This window comes from Cucumis sativus, chromosome 2 (genome assembly GCF_000004075.3).
Source record: "Cucumis sativus cultivar 9930 chromosome 2, Cucumber_9930_V3, whole genome shotgun sequence".
Lineage (NCBI taxonomy): Eukaryota > Viridiplantae > Streptophyta > Magnoliopsida > Cucurbitales > Cucurbitaceae > Cucumis > Cucumis sativus.
This window is the reverse complement of record NC_026656.2, coordinates 7811336-7834404: the sequence shown is the minus strand read 5'-3', so window position 1 is coordinate 7834404 and position 23069 is coordinate 7811336. Positions and strand designations below refer to the sequence as shown.

At 34.0% G+C, this 23069-nt stretch overlaps 1 protein-coding gene across 1 annotated transcript; it reads left to right on the top strand.

Moving 5' to 3' along the window:
* The first annotated feature begins 3785 nt into the window (after positions 1-3785).
* LOC101203551 (probable apyrase 6) lies at positions 3786-14731 on the top strand. The gene is made up of 8 exons (XM_004138869.3): positions 3786-4625; positions 4763-4875; positions 9464-9571; positions 11527-11584; positions 13191-13379; positions 13492-13589; positions 13756-13952; positions 14050-14731. The coding sequence occupies exons 1-8, from the start codon at positions 4031-4033 to the stop codon at positions 14327-14329; spliced, it is 1638 nt and encodes a 545-aa protein (XP_004138917.1). The 5' UTR covers positions 3786-4030; the 3' UTR covers positions 14330-14731.
* Positions 14732-23069: the final 8338 nt, after the last annotated feature.

Below are 23069 nucleotides of genomic sequence, written 5' to 3'. Positions count from 1 at the left end.
GAAAAGGAGAAGTTTTGTTCGGAGGCACTAGATTTTCTTATAAAAGTGAGAAGGAAAAAATTCTGAATGTTGAACAGTCGATCAAAGGAACCATCAGACGAGAATAAAAAGTTAAAATTAAGTCGAGAAGGAAGGAGTTGAGGTTAAGTAACTTTTGTGAGTGATAAGATCTGATTTATAAATGTTCCCTGTGTTTGATTTATATGTATTGTTTAAGATTGATAAATGTGATTTATAAACGTTTCTTATGATTGATATTCTTCTGTAAGTGAGAAAAATTAGACTTAAAAAGTGGTTTCCAAATCGCTATTTGTGATAGCAAATATTTCTTATGCATGAGTTTGATTATGAGTATTCTTTTATGAATGGTTCTGAATAAATGTTTATGAATGATAAATCAGTTTTCAAACATGATTTCTAAACCATTGTTATGGTTAATCTTTTTTATGCTTGCATATAATTATCAAATAATTGTTGAGAAAGGAATACGTTTGTATTCATGATCTTTGTTTTGAAAAAATTTGTTTTATAAACGTGGTGCTGTGAGTATTCTATATAACTCTATGATTATGTTATGAGATATCTTGTATACTGTGATATTCCGTGATAGGAGTAAGTTATGAGCTTATACTCCCGTGTCGTTAGTTTGTGGATTGTGTGTTGTGGTGTGGTCGATCTATTGTAGGACACTGGTGAGGATCCTAGGAAATTCGCATGATGTTGGTTGAGTGTGAATTCTAGGTCTAAACGAGGAAAGAATCCTCAGTCAGGGCAAGCTATGATGTGTTCTTCATGTAGACGCTAGTGGAAATCTCAGGTAACACGTATGACGCTGGTTAACTGTGAATTCCAGGTCTTGGTGAGGGATGAATTCCAAGTTTAAGAAAGTTGGTGATGAGATGTTGGTGGAGTGTGACTCCCAGTCCAGGCTTGGCAAGTGGTGAATCCCAGCCTGGGTTTAAGAAAGTTGAATATGACGGGACGCTGGCAGATATCCCAAGTAACTCATGTGATGTTGGTTGAGTATGAATCTAAGTCTAGGCGAGGGAAGAATCCCAAGTCTCAGTGTTGAACTTGTTGCGAAATGACTTAAGCATACGGTGCTTGTGACGCTTGTTGTGATGACTATTTTGTTGTGGTGGTTTGATGTGTTGTGATTTATATGATGCGATTTGACCTTATTATTTGTGATTTTGTGTGCTTTCCTAAAAAAGTTGTCTCAAACTCGTCACTTACTAAGTCCATTTGACTTATGTTTTAAGTTTTCCCCTCCCTAGGTTGTCAGGCGTTGAAGCTCTGCAAAGGTTGGTTCTGAGGCATTGTAACCTAGTCAAGGAGGGAAGACAGAGTTACTTTATAGTCTTACATGACGTGCTAACGATGACTTCTCATCATACGCCTAAGGAGCTGGTTAGTAAGTAAATTGCTCCTTAGTGCGGATGACCAGACTTCGAAGAAAGGCAAGTGCAATACCCAGATTGGTGAGGCAAAACCTAGTGAGCCAAAGAGCCAAGTTAGGGAGAGGATAACCCTAAATGCGATCCACAAAAAGAAGTAGTTGGACGATCAAAGTGAAGGAGGAAATGACACCTTTAAGCCTCTAAGTATCTGCCACAATGAGCAGCGTTTAGCGACAAAGAGAAAAGAGGAAACCCGGAAGGATGCCCTTGAGTTGGATTGTTGATGACTCGAGGAATAAAGGCGGAGATCAGGGACTAATACTCCTAAGCACTGCTACAGAGAGCAGCATGAGGCGGTGGATGAAGGAAGGTCTGCAGCACCCTGATGGAAGAAGGAAGGAGTGAAAATCAAACTTGGTTTTATTTTAAGCAAAGAAAAGTTCAAGAGTTGAAAATTGTAATTTGTACTCTATAATTGTTAAGTTAATAAGAGAAGAAGTTAAGTTATTTCGCTGTTTTATTGTATTTCCTTGAGTTGTCACCTAAAAGTTGAGGTTAAATTGTCCTTGTAAAAGTGTTATGCAATGAAGCTAAGATGAAAAGTTGTTTTTCCGCTGCAAACGTTGTGAAAATCTCTAAGGTTCAATGGAAGAGCTTTGTGAAGAGACAAGAAGAAGAGTAGTTTCACTTACTAGATGTTCGACGTGCCATCTCGTGGAGAGATACGCAATGGATGTCTAGGCGGCACGCCCTCCACTTGATCGTGTGGTGTGACATTTGGGACGAGGCATGACATCAAGTCTTTCTCCTCTTCTCTTTTAGAAACTTGAATAAATGTTAAATACCATAGAACTATTATAGGTTAGGTTGAGAAAGAATCACTTTTGAAGAGCTTTCAATGTGTCACATTCTTCTTCTTTTCAAACAAATTTATTGCTAGTGTTAAGTGAAGATTAGGTGCACTATTGTTCAAAATTTGGTAGCTATAACACATTTTGTTAACTACATAAATAAACCAGATTTATTTTCTAATTTGTGCCGATCTTAATTGATTAAGATATATAATCGTAATGAAGAGATAAAAAAAAATTTAGGGCACTCAGACATATACAATTATTAAAATAGGTCTTAAACCTTGCAATTATAAACTTAAACTTTTATTTATTGTCATAATTGTTTAAATGAGCCGCACTTTTTTCAATAAATATTTTGTTTGAGTTAGAATTTATTTTATTCTTTTATATAACTAGAAAATTTTTTTATAAATGGATCATTTTTCATAAGACATTTTCAAATATAGTAAAATAAACTAAAATATTTACAAACTATAGCAAAATTTTAGATTCTATCAATGATAGAAAGTGATAAACTTCTATCACTGCGCTGTTTATCAATGCCACTAATAGAAGCATATCCATGACTATCAATATCTATCAATGTCTATTATTGATAAAATTTGAAATTTTACTATATGTAAATATTTTGTTAGATTTATTATTTTTTACAATTTCTCATTTTGATTGTTTTCCACTGCACCAATTTTAAAGATAATTTAACCATTACTACTGTTAAATGTTTATGGGTCCAATTTCTACCTCTTTTGTAAGTTTGATGGTCAAATTTTAACCGTTGTATAAGTTTGTAGGGTTAATTTTTACCATCAAAAGTTTGAGAGTGTAATTACGACCGCTATAATATCATATTGCAAATTGATAATTTTTTTATATTTAATTTCATTGTTTTGTTTTCTTTAAGAAGTAGACTCAAAAAAAGAAAAAAAAGGATAGTTGGTACAAAAAAGAACTTTTGATGAATAGATTTAGGGTGTGTTTGGGGTGGAGATTTAGGGGATTAGGGAAAGGATTTTGTTTGGGCCAAGGGTTTCCATTTTTGAGGATTAGGGTTAAATAACCCTACAAACTATCATACTTCATCTTTTCACAACCGTGCAAATTTTCCTATCATAATATTACATTAATAACTCTTACCCCAAACACATGTTATAATAACACCACAATTATAACATTTGTTTCAAACGCATATTATCATAATATTACAACAAGAATCTTTCCTATATTTCTTCTCCCAAATCCATATTAACATAACACTATCAATAATAACTCTAACTCCAAATACATATTATCATAATCATTTCCTTTCGAAACATACCATTATGGTTTAGATTTGGTCCATATTTGCAGATGAGTTGTTGTAATGAAAGTTTTTTATTTAGGTCAAATAAATTTAATGGGTAAGTGAGATGGAAGGGGCGGGTGAGAGCGAGCGAGCAGATTTTACGCGCATCGCGGAATGGTGAGTGGGGAATTCGAGTGCCTATTTATATGTAAAAAAGTGGAAACACAATCACTTTTTATTTTTAATTAATAATAGATATATATTTTTTTTTAAATAAAGAGATCTTGTTCCTCGTCTTCGTGACAGAGCATTGCCGGAGAAGAGAGCAAGACCGAGACAGAAAGGGCGATATTTTTCACCGATTGCCCTCTCCGTCTCGATCAACCCTTAATAATCACAATACAATTAATCTTCCTTCTTTTTCCGTTGCTTAATCTTTGATTTCTTGTGATGTATTTCCTTCCATTTCTCTTTCCGTTAATCCCCTGTATTTGATGCGACGGTTGAATGCCCGTAAAAGGGACGATTCTAAAATTACCAATATGGATCCGACCAAGCTGCACCTTCGACCCAGCACCAGACCCAATTTGTTCGCCAGGGCCAACTCCAAGAACTCCAAATCCAAATTCTGGGTTTCTCTTGCAGCCCTAATTGCGTTTGTTTTCTTTCTCTTTTCTCTCTTCGTTTTTGCAAGGAATTTAAGGAGCTCTTTGAAGAGAAGGTATGGAATCGTTATTGATGGAGGTAGCACCGGGTCTCGAATCCACGTCTTTGGGTATAGAGTCGAGTCTGGTTATGGGGTTTTTGATTTTGGGGAAGAGGGATTGGCGTCTATGAAGGTGAATCCTGGGCTGTCGGCCTATGCACGAGATCCTGATGGAGCTGGGAAGTCTTTGGTTAAACTATTGGAGTATGCCAAGAGTCGGGTTCCAAGGGATCAATGGGAATTCACTGAAATTCGGTTAATGGCAACAGCTGGGCTAAGATTGCTGGAATTGGATGTACAGAACCGCATACTAGAGTCTTGCCGGCAGGTGCTTCGGTCTTCTGGGTTTAAGTTCCATGATGAATGGGCGTCGGTCATCACAGGTTTCAACTTATCTTCTCCTCCTCTGCACCGTTGTTTGTTGACGCGTTACTGTTTTTTTCCAAGGCATTAAGTAGTAGCTTCTGAATTTGTTTGAAATACATATCTGCTGATGTGATGTAAGTAATGGGTGTTTTAGGCTCTGATGAAGGGACGTATGCGTGGGTTGCGGCTAACTTTGCATTGGGCACTCTTGGAGGCGATCCCCTTGAGACAACTGGAATTATCGAACTTGGTGGGGCTTCAGCTCAGGTTTGCACTGATCTTATTTACTTGTAATCAGATATATTCTATCTGTCTAGGGTCTTTCAGGCCAAGCCTAGAGTATTTTATCGTTCTTTTTCATACAGAGGGAGAAGTCTAACCTATGACTAGCTTTCTTAAAGCGTTAGAACTTCAAAGCTAAGCAGAAATGATATGTTAACGTCTGCACTAAAAGAGGGATGCTGAATTTAGCGGTTCATGTTCATGATTTGACTCTTTTTCGCGGGATAAGGAGTCAAAGAACTACATGATAGGATTTCAACCTAAAATAACGAAATTTATTTACAATTCTATGACCTAATGAAAATTTAGTGGTTCTTAATATGATGATTTGATTAGGCCTAGTCACTTGAATACTTTATATTTTATAATAAAAAGATGGAATGTGGCATCTCCTCCTCCTAAGCTCTTGGGAAGTAAATTACCCAATTTCAAAGTAACATTAAAAGGGGATGTAGAAAAGTTTCTATGTAGTTTTTTTGGCACAAGGAACCTTTATTTAGGCCTTTGGCTAAATGTTAGATGCTCAGGATGGAAGTCCTGAGTCTATCCGTGAAACTGTGATAGTGAAATGTAATCAAACTAAGTCAGTTCGAAAGTAAGTGTAGGAAAAAAGGATTTTTTATGTTAATGCAGAAAGAATTAACTCCATCCTTTGAGATAGCTCTTGAATCAAGGTCTGTCATTTGGATGACTGATACTTTGGAAGACTTACTCATACGTCTCTTAATAAGTTCTCTAGTAAGATTCATTGTGAAAATGGATTCATTTGGAACCCAAAAGTTCGAACAAAAGAGGATGGTTTCGTATGGATATCCAAGATATTTTATTCTCGATTGAAAGAAAATTTAATGAGATGTTTCGTCTCAATGGAGGAAGTTTTTAAACATGTAAACAATGTTAGGAACCAAGGTAGTATGGAATGCCTTTGTCCCATGTTGGTTTGAATGAGATGACCATTGTGATACTTACGTTGCTCGACTCTTCCACCCCAATACTTGGCTTTTGGGGTGTGGTTCTCCAAGGTGCTTAAGTACCTAACAAACAACCTTTTCAATGGTGCAAAGGAAAATAGACGTTGGGCAGAAATTGAAAGAATTCTGAAACGAACTAAATCTTATTTGGAGGAGTTAAATATGCGAGGGTAAAAAATGAAAACAAGGGTTGTCAAGACATTGGGAAAGGAGTTTGGAGAAGAAGGAAGAGTCTCAGTTATTGGCCATAAGAATGTGGGAAGATTCTGTGGGAAAAAATGTTATTAATCGTAGGAGATACTCCCCCAACAATTGGACTAAAATCTATTAGACTTCATGCAATACTTTTCAAAGGGTTTTGATTATTAATCCTTCTAATTTGAACAAGACTATCCTAAAATGTTTGGCCACCTCCCAAGCAATAGAAGACGTTTGTGGGGGTATATTCATTGCAGTGGAAAGTATTATTCAATGCGTATGATAATTGTCACTGATGTAGTAATGTTAAAGGGAACTTGTGTGGTCTTTTAACTGAGCTGAATTTGTGATAAATCAGCATGAAGGTCCTCTCATGATTGTTCGAGTGGTAACTTTTGAAGATCCTTCTTTGCTTGAAGGAAGAAGAATCGATATCCATGGAGGGATTACTAATAGTTTGTTTGAAGCTGCTGGTGTTTCTTTGAAGAACATGAGAAAAAAGAAAGGATGATGTACGATTGATCGAGGCAAGATTTCAAACTTCATTTTATCTATTGAAATCTTAAAAAATGGAAGAGTCACGAAAGAAATCTTTGCTTGATCAAAGAAAAAGAAAAGAATAAAGTAGAAAACCGTAAGTCACCAAGAGAAGAGACTTTTTCTGATAAAGCAAGCAGTCTTGGGCGAAGGCAGTGTTTTTTAAACCTAAAAGCACAACAAAGCACAATAGCCTTCTGGGCATGAGGGCAAGGTGTAAAAAAGTGCTGACTTTTTTTCCTTTTTTCTTTTTTTGTGAGGTGCACTATATATCGAAGTACTACATAAAGAAGAGAAGACAATGTTAACATGGAAATATGAAAAAAGGACCCCAAAGCAAGCACAAGAAATTTTGCATTTAGGCTTAGTAAAATTTACCTTTTTTAGTTATTAAAGAAGAAAAAACCCTAATTATTAATTTCTTAGTTATGAACTTGGAGCTTTACAAAAGGCGGGCCTTATTTTGTAAACCTTGCACCGTAAGCCTAGGCGCTCGGCCGGGAGGACTTTTTAAAACAGTAGGTGAAGGGGAGGGGCCCACAATTGTAAAGCAAATTAACGAGGCTCATGTTATAGAAATTTATTTACCAATTAGAATTACTTTGTAGGATCTATAAGTGCCCCAAAAGATCCAATATTTCTGGATAAATCTCTAGGCTATTCATGGAACGTGAGAAGTAGATGAATTATATGCTTTGGTGTTTGAAAACAATAACACGTTGATCAAGTTGCAACAAGATTTAGTATGATTGGGCAATACCATGACCGACAATTATTGCATGATGAATGTGAAGAAGTAGACCATTATCTGATTATTCAATTGTAAATAGCATTTGTGGAAAGGAGGCAAAATCTAGATGCCATTTTTCTTGCAATTGAATCTATTCATGACCATCTAATCCAAACCAAGGTGAGAAACATTATGAAGATTGACTTCAAGAAGCCATATGATAAGGAGGATCAAAACTTTTTGGCCATATTGTAAAGATAAAAAAGGCTTTGATAGTGGTTGGAGATTGTAGATTGTTGAGGATCCTACATCTAAAAGATAAAGAGACCTTCCTATGTTTATAAAATACATGAATTACTCATTCTCCATTGCTTTTGACATGAAACCTCATGTTTATCTAATATGGCACCAAAGTCCAAGAAGCCCAAATGGATATTAGGTCCAAAATTGGGATCTAATTCATCATCCCCAAGGAGATACTATTTTGAGGGGGCATTTTGAGGATCTGACATTGAAAAGATGACAAGACCTCATGTTGGATACACGGGTTACTCCTCTCGTTGTCAATTGGTTGAAAGATGAAATCTCATGTTTATCTAGTATAGATTAGGGATTGTCTTATAATCTGTTTGTAAGTTGTAAAATGGCGTCCTTAGTTATGAGGACAAGGGTCGTCTTGCTGCATGATGAATAAATGGCCAATAGGTAAAATTTGCAGTTTCCTAATAAAATTTGTTTGGGTCTCTTATTAAAAAAGGGGGTTTATCCTCAAGGAGGTGGTGTGCTGTACAATCTTCCAATAGCAACAAAAATTCCTCTAGAAATGTCAAATTTGCATCTTCATGAAAACCCCTAATTGTTTTCAGATTGTTTCATAATCTGGACTTGTTCTTGACAGCCAAAGGCTAGCAAAAAAAAAAACAAAAAGGACAGGTTTCCAGTTACTTTCTTGCTCTTATAGGTCATATATACTTGTGAAGAAGATAGATCTCAGGATTTTTCTTTTCAGCTTTGTCTTTTTGCTTTTGGTGTTTCTGCTCTTTGCCCTTTTTGTTCATAATTTGCAAGGTGTGGGAAAGAACTGTTCCCTAATTACTAATTGGATTAGATTACACATTTTGAAATTCTTGTTCTTTTTTCCAGATTTATTAGCAGTTTTTGTAAAGTTCTTTTGATTATAAAACGTTTTGAGAAACCAAGAGGTTTTCTCTCTAAGGTTATAGGCCACAAACAACTGTCTTCATAAAATTTAAATTGAACCTAACTCTCCGTCTGGATTCAAGAAAATTGAAGAAATGATTTTGAATCTTGTGATTTGAAATCTGAGAAATGATTTTAAATTAATTACTTTGTTTGAAACGAGAAAGATTTGAAATGAATGTATTTAAAATTCATGTTTGAATGGTAATTGAAAAGGAAATGAAAGTTAAGAATTTACTAATATAGGCCTTTATCTATGAATGTGTTAATTGAAAATTAGAGAATGACAAGGTCAATTGTGTAATTTACTTTTGAGTCCTATGAAATACCTGCGAAATTCAAGCATTTTGGTCAGGGAAGTATTTAAGTAAAAATATGATTTAAAATTATGTCGGATTTTAAAACCATTCTCTTTCCTGCTGTACAAACAATGGAATTCATTTGAAATCCATTATGAGTTGAAATCCCTCAAAATCTCGAGGTTTCAAATAGAGTATAAAAGATAATAATAGTTTTCTGACTTTCTTGTATGGTGTGTGTCAAGAGGTAATAAATACCCAATTTAAGAAGTAGGAATATGATCTCTGCAGCACCAATAAATGTTGGCTGCAGAAGTTAGACAAAGAATATGAAATCTAATTGAATAATGATGAGTGCACAACTAACATTGTTGACCTTGGCCAGAAAATAAAAATGAAAAAGAAAAGAATTTAAAAAGAGGAGGAAAAAAGGGAACAAATTATTGTGTATCAAACTTATGATATAAGAAAAAGGAGAACAGAAAACGAACAAGGTATAGGATTATTATACATATATTCTTTTATATCTATGAGTGTCCAGGCCGCACCTCGACTAATCTCACGGGACAACCCACGTCCCTACAACATTTGGGTGTCAAGGTTACTTTTGTCTTAATGTTTGATTTTCTCCATTTCAGGTTACTTTTGTTTCAAGCGAACCAATACCATCTGAATTCTCACGTACAGTTAAATTTGGCAATATGACATACACTCTTTACTCTCACAGCTTCCTACACTTCGGGCAGGTAATCCTTTTTATGGATCATGAGCTATTCTCTCCTGTAGTTGGGTTGTACTTGTTCATATAAAGTTCGGAATTCATGTTACTATAAAACCCTTCTGGTCCTTGTTATGTAATCAAATTATATTTCATTTTTATTTCAATTATTTTTTCCTTCTCAAAAGAAGAAAAAAGAAACTCATCTCCCTTTCATTTCCTATACACTGCTCTAATGGGATTTTCAGATGTCTGTCCTTTTTTCCTCCTATCCTTTAATTCAACTTCTAGATTAAATTGTTTGCCTACAGCTGATTTTTATAAGTCACCATGGATCATGGATTTCATGCCTTCTATGTACGAACGGCCATAACTGCTGGTAGTCTTATTTGTTTCTTTTTTCTCTCAATAATTACTTTCTTCTTGGTTTCTAGTAGAAGGTCAGGGTTTTTGGAGGTGCGTGCTTATCGATGGCGTTTCTGTGTGGTTCTTGATTAGATCTTTCCAAAGTGCTTTAGCAGCCAATATTTGTACTTTTATCCATCATCATGGCAGAATTGTTTTTTATTTAACAAAACATAAATCTTATGGACGGAGTATGGGGCAAATAACTGTGGGATTTTGAATTCAACAGACCCTTGGGGTTTGAAGAGCACTACCATTATCTTGTATGCACTCTGTTATTAGTCTCATCTTTTGAAAATGGTACTTAAACTACTCTGCAATGTTCATGATGAGCATAAATTCCTTCAACCTTAGCTGTTCCATTGTGATAATACCTCTATGTAATTGGAGGACTTACAAGAGAGAAGCTTGTGGCTTCTGATGAGACTAACTCAAATATCTTCTCAAATGCGGTGTGATATTGCTGCAAACTTTAAGAGTGAGGGGCATTCATTATTATATCCTTGATGGAAATTCGAAGTTTTAGATTGCGATACATTTTCTAAATATAGGTTGTAGGACCACAGGCCTGACTATGACTGTTGACTGCTATGTCTTGGGACCTTTTGCTGTATCTTGCTTGTTGACAAATACCTAATATTTGCTAGCAATTATGGAATTCTACAGTGAATATTCTTTGGGATTTGCCTCACTTAATTGTATGGAAAGCCAGTTTCTTTTATTATTCTTTTTTTTTAATTTTTATTATTATTAGTATTATTTATTTTCTTATGTTTGCCATTTTGTGTTGTATTTTGTTTTTAGGAATAAGAGAATCTTAGGTTTAGATGTTGTGGGATGGGGTGTGGAACTTGGACACTTTGTGCCACACTCTGGATTAATTATTAAATTTTCACTCGACGGGATGGTAATGATTAAAAAGCCACCATGGAGACTTCTAGCTTACTGGTAAACTAGTCCTTTGGCTTCCTCCTCGAGGACAAGGCGAAAATATGGGTGCGCAAGCCTCCATGTTTGGACGGAGGAAGGTTAGGGCATATTTGGGGGACATGGTATGGACTAAAAGGCCATTTGGTCATAATGACAAATTAAAGGTCTGTTAGAAGTTAGGATTATATATGGGTAGTCGTGTAACTGAGAAGCTCAGTAAATGTGTGGTCTAGAGGAAAGAGTCCTCTTGTCTTGAGTGAACCAGGCTTCTCAAATGCAAGAGTAGGTTGAAATGCTTTGTTGTCACAATAGTGTCCGTTCGTTTGTTTTTGAAATTTAAGTGAACTGACCGCACCATTGTCTCCTGCTGACCATCAATCCAGCAACAAACGAGTGGTTCTAGATAATGACAACCACTTTTTAGAGTTTTTAAGTGCTTAAGAAGTTCAGTTATAGAATTGCGACTTTTCCGACTGGTCTGTTTCTAGTTATAGATCTGCCTTTTTAATTTTACTTCTTTTTGTTTTCTCATCTTGAACATGAAGTGCCTTTTCTTTTTCGCCATGTTTCTAGAGTTTCACTTATGTGAACTTTCTTGATTTGTAATGTTTAAAACCCTTCAGAAATGTGATTGGCCTTGCCTTGCAGAACGCTGCTCATGATTCCTTAAGAGAAGGACTTATTACAGGAGAGTTCAACTCAGGAGGTAAATGTGCTGTTTTAGATTGGAAATGACATTTTCAGTTTGTCTATACAGTCGTCTCTGTTTACTGCCAAGTTTGATGTCAGGATCTGGATTGCATGGTACTTTTGTAAGGAACTATAATTTCCATTAAGTAATAACATCTTTGAATTATTTACTTAGTAATTGCGTGATCCTTCATATGTTCTTAGTCTTTGTTGTCAATGTTACCTATCTTTCATATTCTGAAGAACTTCCAAGTCTAAAACCTCAAAAAGTTCCTTCAGAACTTGTAGGTTGTAGTTTAAAAATGATGGTTGGTAAATCACCTGCACACTAGACTGATGGATTTTAATTCTTGAATTTCCAATTTCATTCATCTAGTATATTATGGTTCTATTTGGCCACTTGAATTTTTTCCACCCTCTGATATTTTTTCATGGTTTCTGCCTCCTTTGCCTTCATTTGGTGATTTGCTATCACGCTGAGGGATTGAGAAAAATGGGTTTTCTCTCTTCTTTTTACATAGATCTAAGCAGCCTCATCAAAGGGCAGCTCAAACCCTGCCTAGGTTTGACCCTAACGGCCAAGCCTATCCCAAAGTCAAATCTTGATAGCCTGACCATCTAATCGCCAACCCTTGTGAGGGTTTGTACTTCATATTGTATATTATCAATCAATCAATCACTCTCTCTCTCTCTCTCTCTCTCTCTCTCATTAAGTCAAATCTAAATATTTTTTGAAAATACATTTCTGTACTTTATATCATAGTTTATAGTAATAAGTATAAGAAACTAACAAAAAGTTTCTAAAAGAAAAAGACTTTATAATACATAAATCTTAAAACCATCATGGGTTGACCTAGTGGTATAAAAGGAGAACAATTTTAATAATCAACTAAGAGATTATGAGTACAATATATGGTGGTCATCTACCTAGGAATTAATTTTATACGAGTTTTCTTGAAACCCAAATGTTGTAGGATCATGCTGGTTGACCCTTTAAAAAAAAAACAAAAAAAGTTATAAATCTCATAATATTAACAAAAAATTCCGTTACTTTCAACTTTCAAGAGAAAATTTAATAGAAAATATTAGTCTAATGAGTAATAAATTTTGGTTTAGAAAATTTATAAAATAGTTTATTAAAAATATCGAAATAACTAATTATCTAAATGGTTAATCCAATGAGTTAACCCAATCCAACTCAAGGTTTGATCCAAGGAGCCAAGCTCAGTCCTAGATATTTGGAGGTTGAACCACCTTGGCTCTCACTCTGAGGCTAAAATAGTCATAACCAGTTAGGTCTGAGCCTAAGGTACCCTTTTTGATGTACTTCTTTGGGTTGGGCTGGCGATGATGTGTCTACATTTGATTGGATGCAAAGCATGATAAGTAATTCATTGTGGGCATTCTCAAGTTTTTAGTTCTCTTTCGTCTCTCCCTGTCTGGCAATTGTGTAGTGTTGTGCTGCCTGCCTTTCCTTTCATTTGGGAGTAGGACTATCACTTTTAGGGATTGAAAAAATTCTTTCTTTCTGCATGGAGACTGACGTTCTTTGGGAGATTATTCATTCAAATTTGCTTGTTTCTCTAGTATTATTAAGTTTTCATTCCTATTTGTTCATGCAGCTAAAACTCTTCAAAACGGATTGTCCGTGGATCCTTGTACTCCCAATGGGTACTCTCATATTTTGGAGTCGGAAGCACTATCTCCAGGTTATATGGTGGAAAGGAATAGATATTTATCAACTTTCCATTCTAAGGGAAACTTCTCTGAGTGCAGATCTGTTGCCTTAATGCTGCTGCAAAAAGGAAAAGGTTGTACAAATCTTCATATGGTTAACTTCTTAAAGCCCGTCTGATAGCTGATTTTTCTTTTAGAAATGCATAACACTTTCCTTTTCTTTGTTCCTTTGTTCTGCCCCTGCAGAGAAATGCACCAATAGAAACTGCTCTGTAGGATCCATTTACACCCCAAAACTTAGAGGGAAGTTTTTGGCTACGGAGAATTTCTTCTACACATCAAAAGTATGTTTGTATGTTTGTCTTTCCTTATTACAATTAGTATGTTTCTTAGTCAATGTGCTCTCTACTTTTTTATTCTTTTGCTCTCTGTTCTTCCTGATGAAATATACAGGCACGTGGTCTTATATCATTCATGTTTTATATGGACATTTTTCTTTTCTCTTGTTAGTTCTTTGGTCTTGGATCGAGAGCTTTTCTTTCAGATCTGATGGTGGCTGGAGAGGAGTTCTGTGGTCAGGACTGGTTGAAGTTGAAAGAAAGATACAAGCTACTTGAAGAAGAGGATTTGCTGCGTTATTGCTTCTCATCTGCATATATTGTGGCCCTACTTCATGACAGTCTTGGAATTGAATTAGAGGATCAGAGGTATGCTTCTCGTCTCATACTAGTTATATGCAAGTACATATTAAGCATTCGCAATTAGTCGGTGTTTCTTACCAGTTGAGAGCTTCTTTGTGATTAGCATCACTGCTGCAACTCAAGTACAAAACATTCCTCTCGATTGGGCATTGGGAGCTTTCATCTTGCAAAGCACGGCTGCAATAGAAGCAGAACCAGAGCAGTGGGATTGGATTGTGGCAATCTTCGGCTATGAGTTGCCCTCTAAGTTCTCACTTGTTGCGGTATCAATTCTGTTGTTGTTTATAGCATGGTCTGTATCAAAGTGGAGGAAACCTCAGTTAAAGACGATTTACGATCTAGAGAAGGGACGGTACATAGTGACCCGTGTGACTAAATCCTGATAAAAACTAGCTTACTAGTTAAAATTTCCCTGGATCGTTTGATTGCACAAGGAAAGAACACAACTACACTACACTACATAAAATTATTATACAATTCAGCCTCCATAGTGTCCCATAGACCAATTCTTCAAGTCCAAGATGTTTGATGAGATTGTATATTCTGTGATTTTCATTCACATCTCAAGTAGACGACAACTGTTGTAGAAAAAGCCTCCCTTTTAGCTTAGCAGGAGAACAGGCCGACGTTCCCATTGTCAGTTACATCACCGTTCCCATTCCCATCGCCAGTGCCGGCTTAGGGTGAAATGTGTAGGACTTACATTAGAAAATTTTTTCCTCTAAAATGTATTGACCGATTTTATGATAAAATTAAATGTGCTTCATGTGTCAAGTCTTGGTGTCTGTTAGATGTGTGCATTTTTGTTTAGAGGAAGAGATGATTTCATGGTTTGGAAAGGGCACTCTTATGTTTTTTTAGTACGGCAATTTTTAGAGATGATAAGACCCCTAACATTCAGATAAAGAAGTCGTATCATTTATCGTTGAATTGAAGAAAAAAAAATGGATCTTTTAAGCTAAAAAAATGGATCTTTTAAGCTATATAATTTGTAATTGAAACAGAATGAAACTTTGCCATACTCTTAATTTTAACTTCATTAACGTCAAAGGTTATTGTTGTTTAAATCAATGATAATACATCTCTTTTTTTTTTTCATAGGTAATAATTGATTTAACGTATACAGATTATAATTTGCGCCAACTATGGTTGTTTATTTAATTTGTGAACTTTTTATTAAAAAATAAAGAAGAATACTAATTGGTTTTGAGTTTTAAACAAGGTCATAGACGTCGAACATTGTTTTTCTTTTATTTGGTCAAAAGGTAACATGAAGGAAATTTTTTCGAAAGAAGTTTGCAAAGGAGAAAATAAAGTTGGCCAAAAGACTTGACAAAAATAGAACAATGTGAAAAAATATTTACGTTCTATAGAATAATTTTTTTTAAAAAAAAGTTAACAAATATCTTGTGATTAATCAGTCATGCGTGAAAAATGATTTTGTACCTACTCTAAATAATCTTATACCAAATCTAAACGATCTTAGCACACAATCTTGTACCATTAAACCCAGCCTAAATGTTGTTTTATTCAGTACAAACGATCTTGTACCAAATCTAAACGATCTTGCTATATGATATTGTACTTTTGTATCTAGTATAAATGATCTTGTGCTAAATCTAAACAATTTATTAGTTAGTGGTAGTGGTCTATCTCTGTCTATCTAGAATAGACAACTGGTCGTTTAGATATTGGTATATGATCTATAAATCCCAAACCTTAAGAAACTTGGATCTTCTCAAGAGTTTGAAAGGATTAGTTTTAAGTGAAGGAAGAAAGCTTGAGAAGTGTTATGGTAGGTAGAAAGAAGAAAAGTGATGGTGGAATTGTTTAACAGTTAGAGAGAGGTTAAGTTAAAAAGGAAAATTTTGGCCAAGTCCATGGGTTTGGCGTTTTGGAGTTGATGGGTTGCTAAAGGAGGAAAAAATAACCTCTAAATAGGTTATCTTGGCGTTTTGGATAGGCTACGTGACAAGCAACTTGTGTGTGTGTGGCTGAGCAGGATAAAATAATCTCTAAAGTATGCTTGTTGTTTTGGTCGTGGGCTAGGCAAGAAGGAGGTCATTAGAGGTTAGTTTGGGCGTTTTTGTTGTGGGCTAGGTGAGAAAGAGGTCATTAGAGGTTAGTTTGGCATAGGCATGTGTTTGGAAGCTCGCGACTAGGCCAAGAGAGGTTAGTAAGGCATTTCCAAGGACATAAGGCGTTTTGGTTGAGCGTCTTGAGTAAGGTTAGGCGAGATGATGAAGATGTGGAGTCGGTTAAGTGGATTCTAGGTGTCATGTGCATGCATAGATTAGATTTCGGTTGTAGGAGGTGTCAATAAAGATTCATTCAAGCTTCAGTATAAATAGGTTATTTCATATTGCAATTTCTCCCAAAGTACTCGTGTTTTTGCTAAAGTTGGTCTAAAAAATTCACAAATTGAGTCTATTTTCTAAGTTGGGGCTATCAGACGAATTTGAGAGAGGGAAGTTTGAGTTTGAGTTGAAAGAAAAGAAAAAGATCATTCTTGGGAGAAATCTGAGCAATCTTCACTTCAATGAAGTTACATAACTTTGAGAAGTTTTTGGCTGAAATTTTGAGGTAAGAACGTTAGGTTAATTTCCAGCAAATTTGTAGAAGAAAGTATTTTCATTTCACTTTTGAATTTTAAGATATTATGTTTTAAAATGGAGGTGAGGTTCTAGCTGAAAAAAGTGATTTCTGGGTAGTGTGGGTGGTTGGTCGAATGTCATGAGTTGTTGGGTGAGATGAACATGATTTGTGGTTGAAAAAGGTTAGCGAGGGCAGTGGATCATGCGTCGGATGCACAACCTGCACGCAAGGCAAGCCATGCGCATAGGCGCGTGGCCAGGCAAGCGCACAACAAGCCCTGCGCATGCGCGAAGGCTATGCGAGATGCATTGAACACGTACGAAATGGTCATGCGAGATGCGTGAGGTGCGCGTGGGTAAGGCCCCCTTGCGAGTTTAGCACACAGCTAGCCTGCCCAGGCCACACACGTGCACAACCTCTGCCGCCCACTCCTTGCGCGCTAGCCATGCCAAAAAGAATGTTTTGGGTTGTTTTTGATATTTTGAGAAATTTTAAGCAAAGTTTGATGTTTTTATGATTAAAGAGAATGAAATTGAATTATTTCTCATTATTTCAAGTCAAGAGGATATCATGCAAATTTACAGATCGGGGGTCTAAGCTATTATTCGTAAGTGACAAAATGATTTCTAAATGACTATTCTAATTATAATTTACAAGCTACCATTTAAATATTCTTTGAAATGATTATTAAGCTATACTGATTCTGATATCTTGATATGCAAGTATGCTAATGAAAAATACTTGAGTATGCTTAATTAGAAATGTTCTATCGAAGCAAGTATTTATATATGAGATTTGCAAGCAATGGTTAATTATGAGTAAACATGAGTTTAATAAGAATGGTTTTAAAGAGAAAATGTTAGTATTCTATATATCGAATTCTCGATGTTCAATATGCACAATCAGGGGTATGAGGCTTTGTTGACCACTTCGCCAACTATACCATCAAGTCCTGACAGGATAGTAAGACCAAATGTGCTATTCTATCTTGACTGAGATTATTATGAATAACATGATCAAAGGTACTCTGCTAGTTTGTTCGAGGTATGACAAAATATTAAGACTGAAGGTGCTATGCTATCTAGTCTGAGTTTCCTGGGTATAGGATGTAAAAAGATAAAAGAATATTTAAAAGACAAAAAAAGTTGAGTTTAAAGTTTTTATGCTTTTATTAAGTTATCAATTGATTTATAAAGAAAATTAAAGTATATATATGTTTTAAAGTATGTTTTAAACAAAATCGTCACTCATTGGGCTATTTAGCTCACGTTTTTTTTCCAAATGTTTTTCCACTTTTTAGATAGAGGTTGTGATTCAAAATCTCAACCGTTGTTAGCGAGTTTGCTGTGTAAGGTTATAGATATAGTCTTGTTGTGAAGGGTCAGTTTTTGTGTAATCCTTATCATATACATGTTGAGTTTTATGTCATAAAACTCGTAGATAGTAAATATAATCCATTGATCGTTATTAATAAAGTGTTATTATAATTTCAATAAATGTTATTGATTATATTATTAGTTTTGTCTTAATAACCTAAATCTAATAAACTAACATTATAAGTTGTTTGATGTGTCTTGAATAGTATGTAGAGACATACAAGGATTAATGTTCAAGATACAACTTAAATGATTTATAGTATATGGATAAAATTAGGTATTTTATTCTAGTAACATTATAGATACGACTCACTTTGTATTTGATACAAACGCAATGATTCAACACATTTGTGTAGGTGACATGTGAGTGAGGGTATCCTATGCAATGAGTTTGCATAGGATCGAACCACAAAATAGTAACCACTAATGTAACTCCGTTAACTAGTTAGGTTTATATTTCATTAGGATGACCTATGTAACTTAGTCTTAATAATCTTGAGTGTATTATGAACTCTTATTTACGAGGGATTGTCATTTGATTTGTACCAGTGAGAGTGGAAAAATTTTCAACTCAATATGTTTATCATTTTGGAGACAAGACCGAGTGGGGAGCTGAAAACATAATCACACAAGATGGAATTCACTCATCCCAACTTTAGGGTAAGTAGATGTGAGTTTCCTTAAATGGTGTCTTTGGGACTTGAACAAAGAGCCCTACCCTCTCTATGACATGAGTGGGGTTTCTGTTTAATGGTTGTACCATAAACAAGTTGTTCATTAAAGGAACACTGATATTTAAAGACTAGAAGTAACCTAGGGGTAAAACGGTAATTTGACCTAGATGATGTTACAAACACTTGTGAATGACTAACTAACTATCATTGGTGATTCATGGACACAAAAATATATCTACAGTGAGAAGAGTTTAACTGTGAGTTTTTAGTGGAGTGTACACACATTTAATGAATATATTGATTAATGAGTTTAGCCAATTAATCTCATATCGTTGTAGCTTTTGATATGCAGGTCCATTAGGTCCCCTTTCTAGCTCGTAAAGAGTAATGAGATTTATTTATATCGGTTGTAATTTGAAATTTTCAAATTTGATAATGAGATTTATTTATATCGGTTGTAATTTTAAATGTTCAATTTTATTTTGGAAATAAAGATAATGTATCAATATAATGTATGGTGATACATTATAATATAAAAGTTGATTTGAATTAAACTTTATTATATATAAATTTAATTTTGAATATGATTCAAAATTAATTATGAAAGATAAAATATTTGAAGGAGTTTAAATATCACTACAAGAAATTTGACCTTTAATGTCAGGTTAAAACCAACATTAATGGCCTTTAGTGTCTATGGTAGCGTTATTGAAGGTCTTTAATGTTGTTTTTGCTTTGATGTCGGTTTAAAAGCGACATTAAAGGGCTCATTAATGTCGATTTAAAAACGACATTATAAGTCCTCATTTTTTAATGACATCTTTAATAGTGTTATTAAAGGCTTTTAATGTTTGGTGGACTTTGATGTCATTTAAAACCGACATTAAAAAGGTCAACAATGTCGATTTTTTAGTCCATTTTTACAAATTTATTTTTATTAAATTATTGCATTATTGCCTATTTTTCTATGACGCCAAATAGTTAAAAACATACATTATGTGACCGTGCAGATAAATATTTTTTCTTACGCCAACAAATAAATAAATTTAATATTTTTTTAGATACTATAATATTTCTCTTTTACATATATAGATACAAAATAAGATCTTAATATATTAATTTAATGTGAAATAAATTTATAGTAAATCTGTAGGTTAAAATTTAATATGGATATGGTACACATTAAAAATATATGTTAGGAGCGAAATTTATATTTGAATATGATTCAAATTTGGATTTAATTAAATATAAGATATTTAATTTAGAAATTAATTAATTAAAGAATCAATTAATAGTTTGATTTAATTTGATTTAATTAAATTAAAACTATAGATTATGTGAGAGATATTCATTTAAATTAATTAATTTAATTAATAACTCAAGGTACGTGGGTGGTTTTCGTACGTATTCCAGAATCTCTCGAACTCTCTCTTCTTTACGATGAAGAATAGGGAGGTAAGGTAGGTAAGTGACACAACAATTATGACCATTTTTTTTTAGCATAATGAGAATCCATTCTCTCAAACTCTCTCTAAAAAACTTCCCTTCTCAAATTGGTTTCCACGAACTACCGACCAAAGTTTCATCTCAATGCAAAAGAATGTCTCCAAAAGTGGTGGTGTCTAAAAAAATTAGAGTTTTTAGTAGATATAGAGCCGATAACGAACGTAAGTTCTTCTTCTATATATTTCTTCTCTCTAACTTTTAAGAAGCATGCTTAACCTAGAATTTAGTTTCTTAATTAATTTTGGCAATGTATTTGGTATTTTAAAGATCCAATTAAGTTGAGTTTAAAGGTCCTGTAAAAATAGTCTGCTGTGAAGGGCTTTTATCACTTTAGTACATAGTTTTGCTTAAGGTTAAGATAGTCGATTTCAGTTATAGTTTCTGTTTGATTTAAAAAGAATAGTCTGTAAAATCAACGACCTTTAGTCATGACTTCTTTTAAGGTTATGTAATAAAGTCTGTTTAATGAATGCTTCTCATGTTTTTTCACTTGTTTTAAATTACTCAAGTCATTTAATAGGGCAAGTAATTTAGCGTAGTAAGTTTTAAATTACTCGATGAGTTTTTTTTCGCCCAAAGATTACAATATGGATTCTTACTTTGAAAGAAAGACTTTATCTACTTAAACAAAGAAAAGAAAAAAAAGAAAAAGAAAAAGAAAAGAAAAAGGCTTTATGACGTTAGATAATTCCTTTGATTTGGGATCACATCATAATAAATAAATTTATTTAATTTAGTCATTTGTGACTAAATCAATGATTAAATGTGATTAAATCTGTATTTCAAATATATACTTATTACAATGCTTTAAATTTACATTTATACGTGTCATAAAACAACATAATTTCTTTTTAAAACTTACATCTCCTTTATACATAAGTAAATGATCTTCATCATCTCTCATAATTTTGGCTCAAGATCATGTACCAAATATAAAAGATCTTGGTACACGATCTTGTGAACAATAATAATTTAGACTTTGGGTATACGATCATTCATTGAAATACATGATTTAAAGAGTAAGGAAAAAAGAAATTGTATTTTATGGTACATTAAGATTAGGGTTTAGCAAACACAGCTCAAATTTTCAAATTTTTGTAAATATGAAAAATTCCGTAAGTCATGTTCTATACATTCACGCTCTTAATTAGATGGTAAGAATAACCCAAATAACCCGACAACAACTACCCAACCCATATTTTATGGATTGGGTTGAGTTAGGTTAAAAATTTTGGTTTTTTTTGGGTTGGGTTGGGTCTCGGGTTGGAGGTTGAAAAATTCGGTTCAACCCAAACCCAACTCAAACTCGAATTAATAATAGATATAATATATATATGTGAAATTTATATCTTCTTAGCAATTTATTAATCATGGGTATCTCGTGAAATTAAGACCTAAGATTGAATAACTACGGATTGTCTTTCACTATCGAGACATCTTGTGGGGCAATGTATGTCTAAGATCGAATAAAATAAAGACATTATTTTTTCACTCCGAACCATATTGGTGCCACTAAAGCTCGAAATCCAATAACTAAGGGAAGAATTCTTTCATCCTAGGACATTTCGGTGCAATTAAAACCTGTATTATAATCTACACGATCGTTTAACTTTGAAAGTCGTTGTTTTAAAAGAAAAACAATACAACCCGACAACCCAACTTATTTACACCCATACTCTTAATCTTCCTTCTATGTTCCCATATTTAATTGTCCGAGTTTGCAAAACCTCACCCTTGGCACAAAAATGGGTTGATCTCCACATATCAACCCCCCCTTCCCGAGGGGATTTGGCCCTATATGCAGACAGATCCATTTCCATAGCCAATGAGTTCTTTTATTTTAGATTGAACGAACTTGGTCAAAGTGTAGATAGTTGTCATCTTCTGGCGTTGGGGTTTGACAAGGCAAAGAATCAGGGAGAAAGCTTGAAGAAGGTTAGGAGTATGGGGATGAGTGTATATATTGACATGATCGGAAGCTGACTACAAATTATTGTTCATTGATCTCAAACCTGAATTTCATTAAGACTCTATTAGTAAAGTCTCAATATTGGGTTTTTTTTTTTTTTTTTTTGTCATTTGATATAATTATAAGCAATTTCATCCGTTTGTTTATTTATTTTTCTTTAATTTTGTTTGTTCAGGGGACAGACAGATCATTGGTGTATTAAGTGTATTAAGAGATATTGATAGTAAAAGATTTAGAGGTGGGGAGATTATTGGATGAAAAATTTGTAAAAACAAAAACAAATTATTATTTTATTTTCAAATGCATTTCCAAGTTGATTAACTTTGAGTGTGGAAGTCCCTTCTTATACTCATTGATTCATTTAATAAAAAAGGAGATAGAAAAACGGTGATATGTCCATATCTCCACGAAACGTGTTAAAGAGTACTTGATAATATATTTTTTATTATCTCTCTTTTTAAATTGTAAGTTTCTTTTTTTTTGCAACTAATTTAAAACATGAAAGTTGAAAGTGGTAAAAACGATTTTATATCTAGTTTAAACGATCTTGTACCTTTGTACCAAATCTAAACAATCTTGTAACCTTATACTTAGTCTAAACGATCTTGTACCTAGTCTACACAATCTTACTACACGATCTTATACCCTTGTACTAGTCTAAGCGATCTTGTATCTTTGTATCTCGTCTAAACAATCTCGTACCTAGTTTAAATGATCTTGTACCCCTTTTGAACGATTTTATACCAAACCTAAACGATTTATTCATGATAGTGATCTATGTGTGTCTACCTCAAATAGACAAGTGATCGTTTAAATATTGTTACACGATCGTTTAGATCCTGTAGCAATATTGTTTAGATCTTGTATCAAGAAAAAAAAATGAAAGATGAAGAATAAGAAATAAATTTTGGAAGAGAAAATGAAGAAATTGAAAACAATAAGAAATGAGAATATGAGAAGAAGAAGTAATAATATGAAAAGGTGAATAATAAATCGTAAAGAA

What these genes read in the sequence shown, in the direction of transcription:
- LOC101203551 (XM_004138869.3), top strand. Translation starts at nt 4,031, where the DNA reads ATGCGACGGTTGAATGCCCGTAAAAGGGACGATTCTAAAATTACCAAT. An exon ending in ATGGGCGTCGGTCATCACAG is followed by an intron (nt 4,626 to 4,762) that starts GTTTCAACTTAT and finishes TGGGTGTTTTAG; the next exon opens with GCTCTGATGAAGGGACGTAT. An exon ending in GCTTCCTACACTTCGGGCAG is followed by an intron (nt 9,572 to 11,526) that starts GTAATCCTTTTT and finishes CTTGCCTTGCAG; the next exon opens with AACGCTGCTCATGATTCCTT.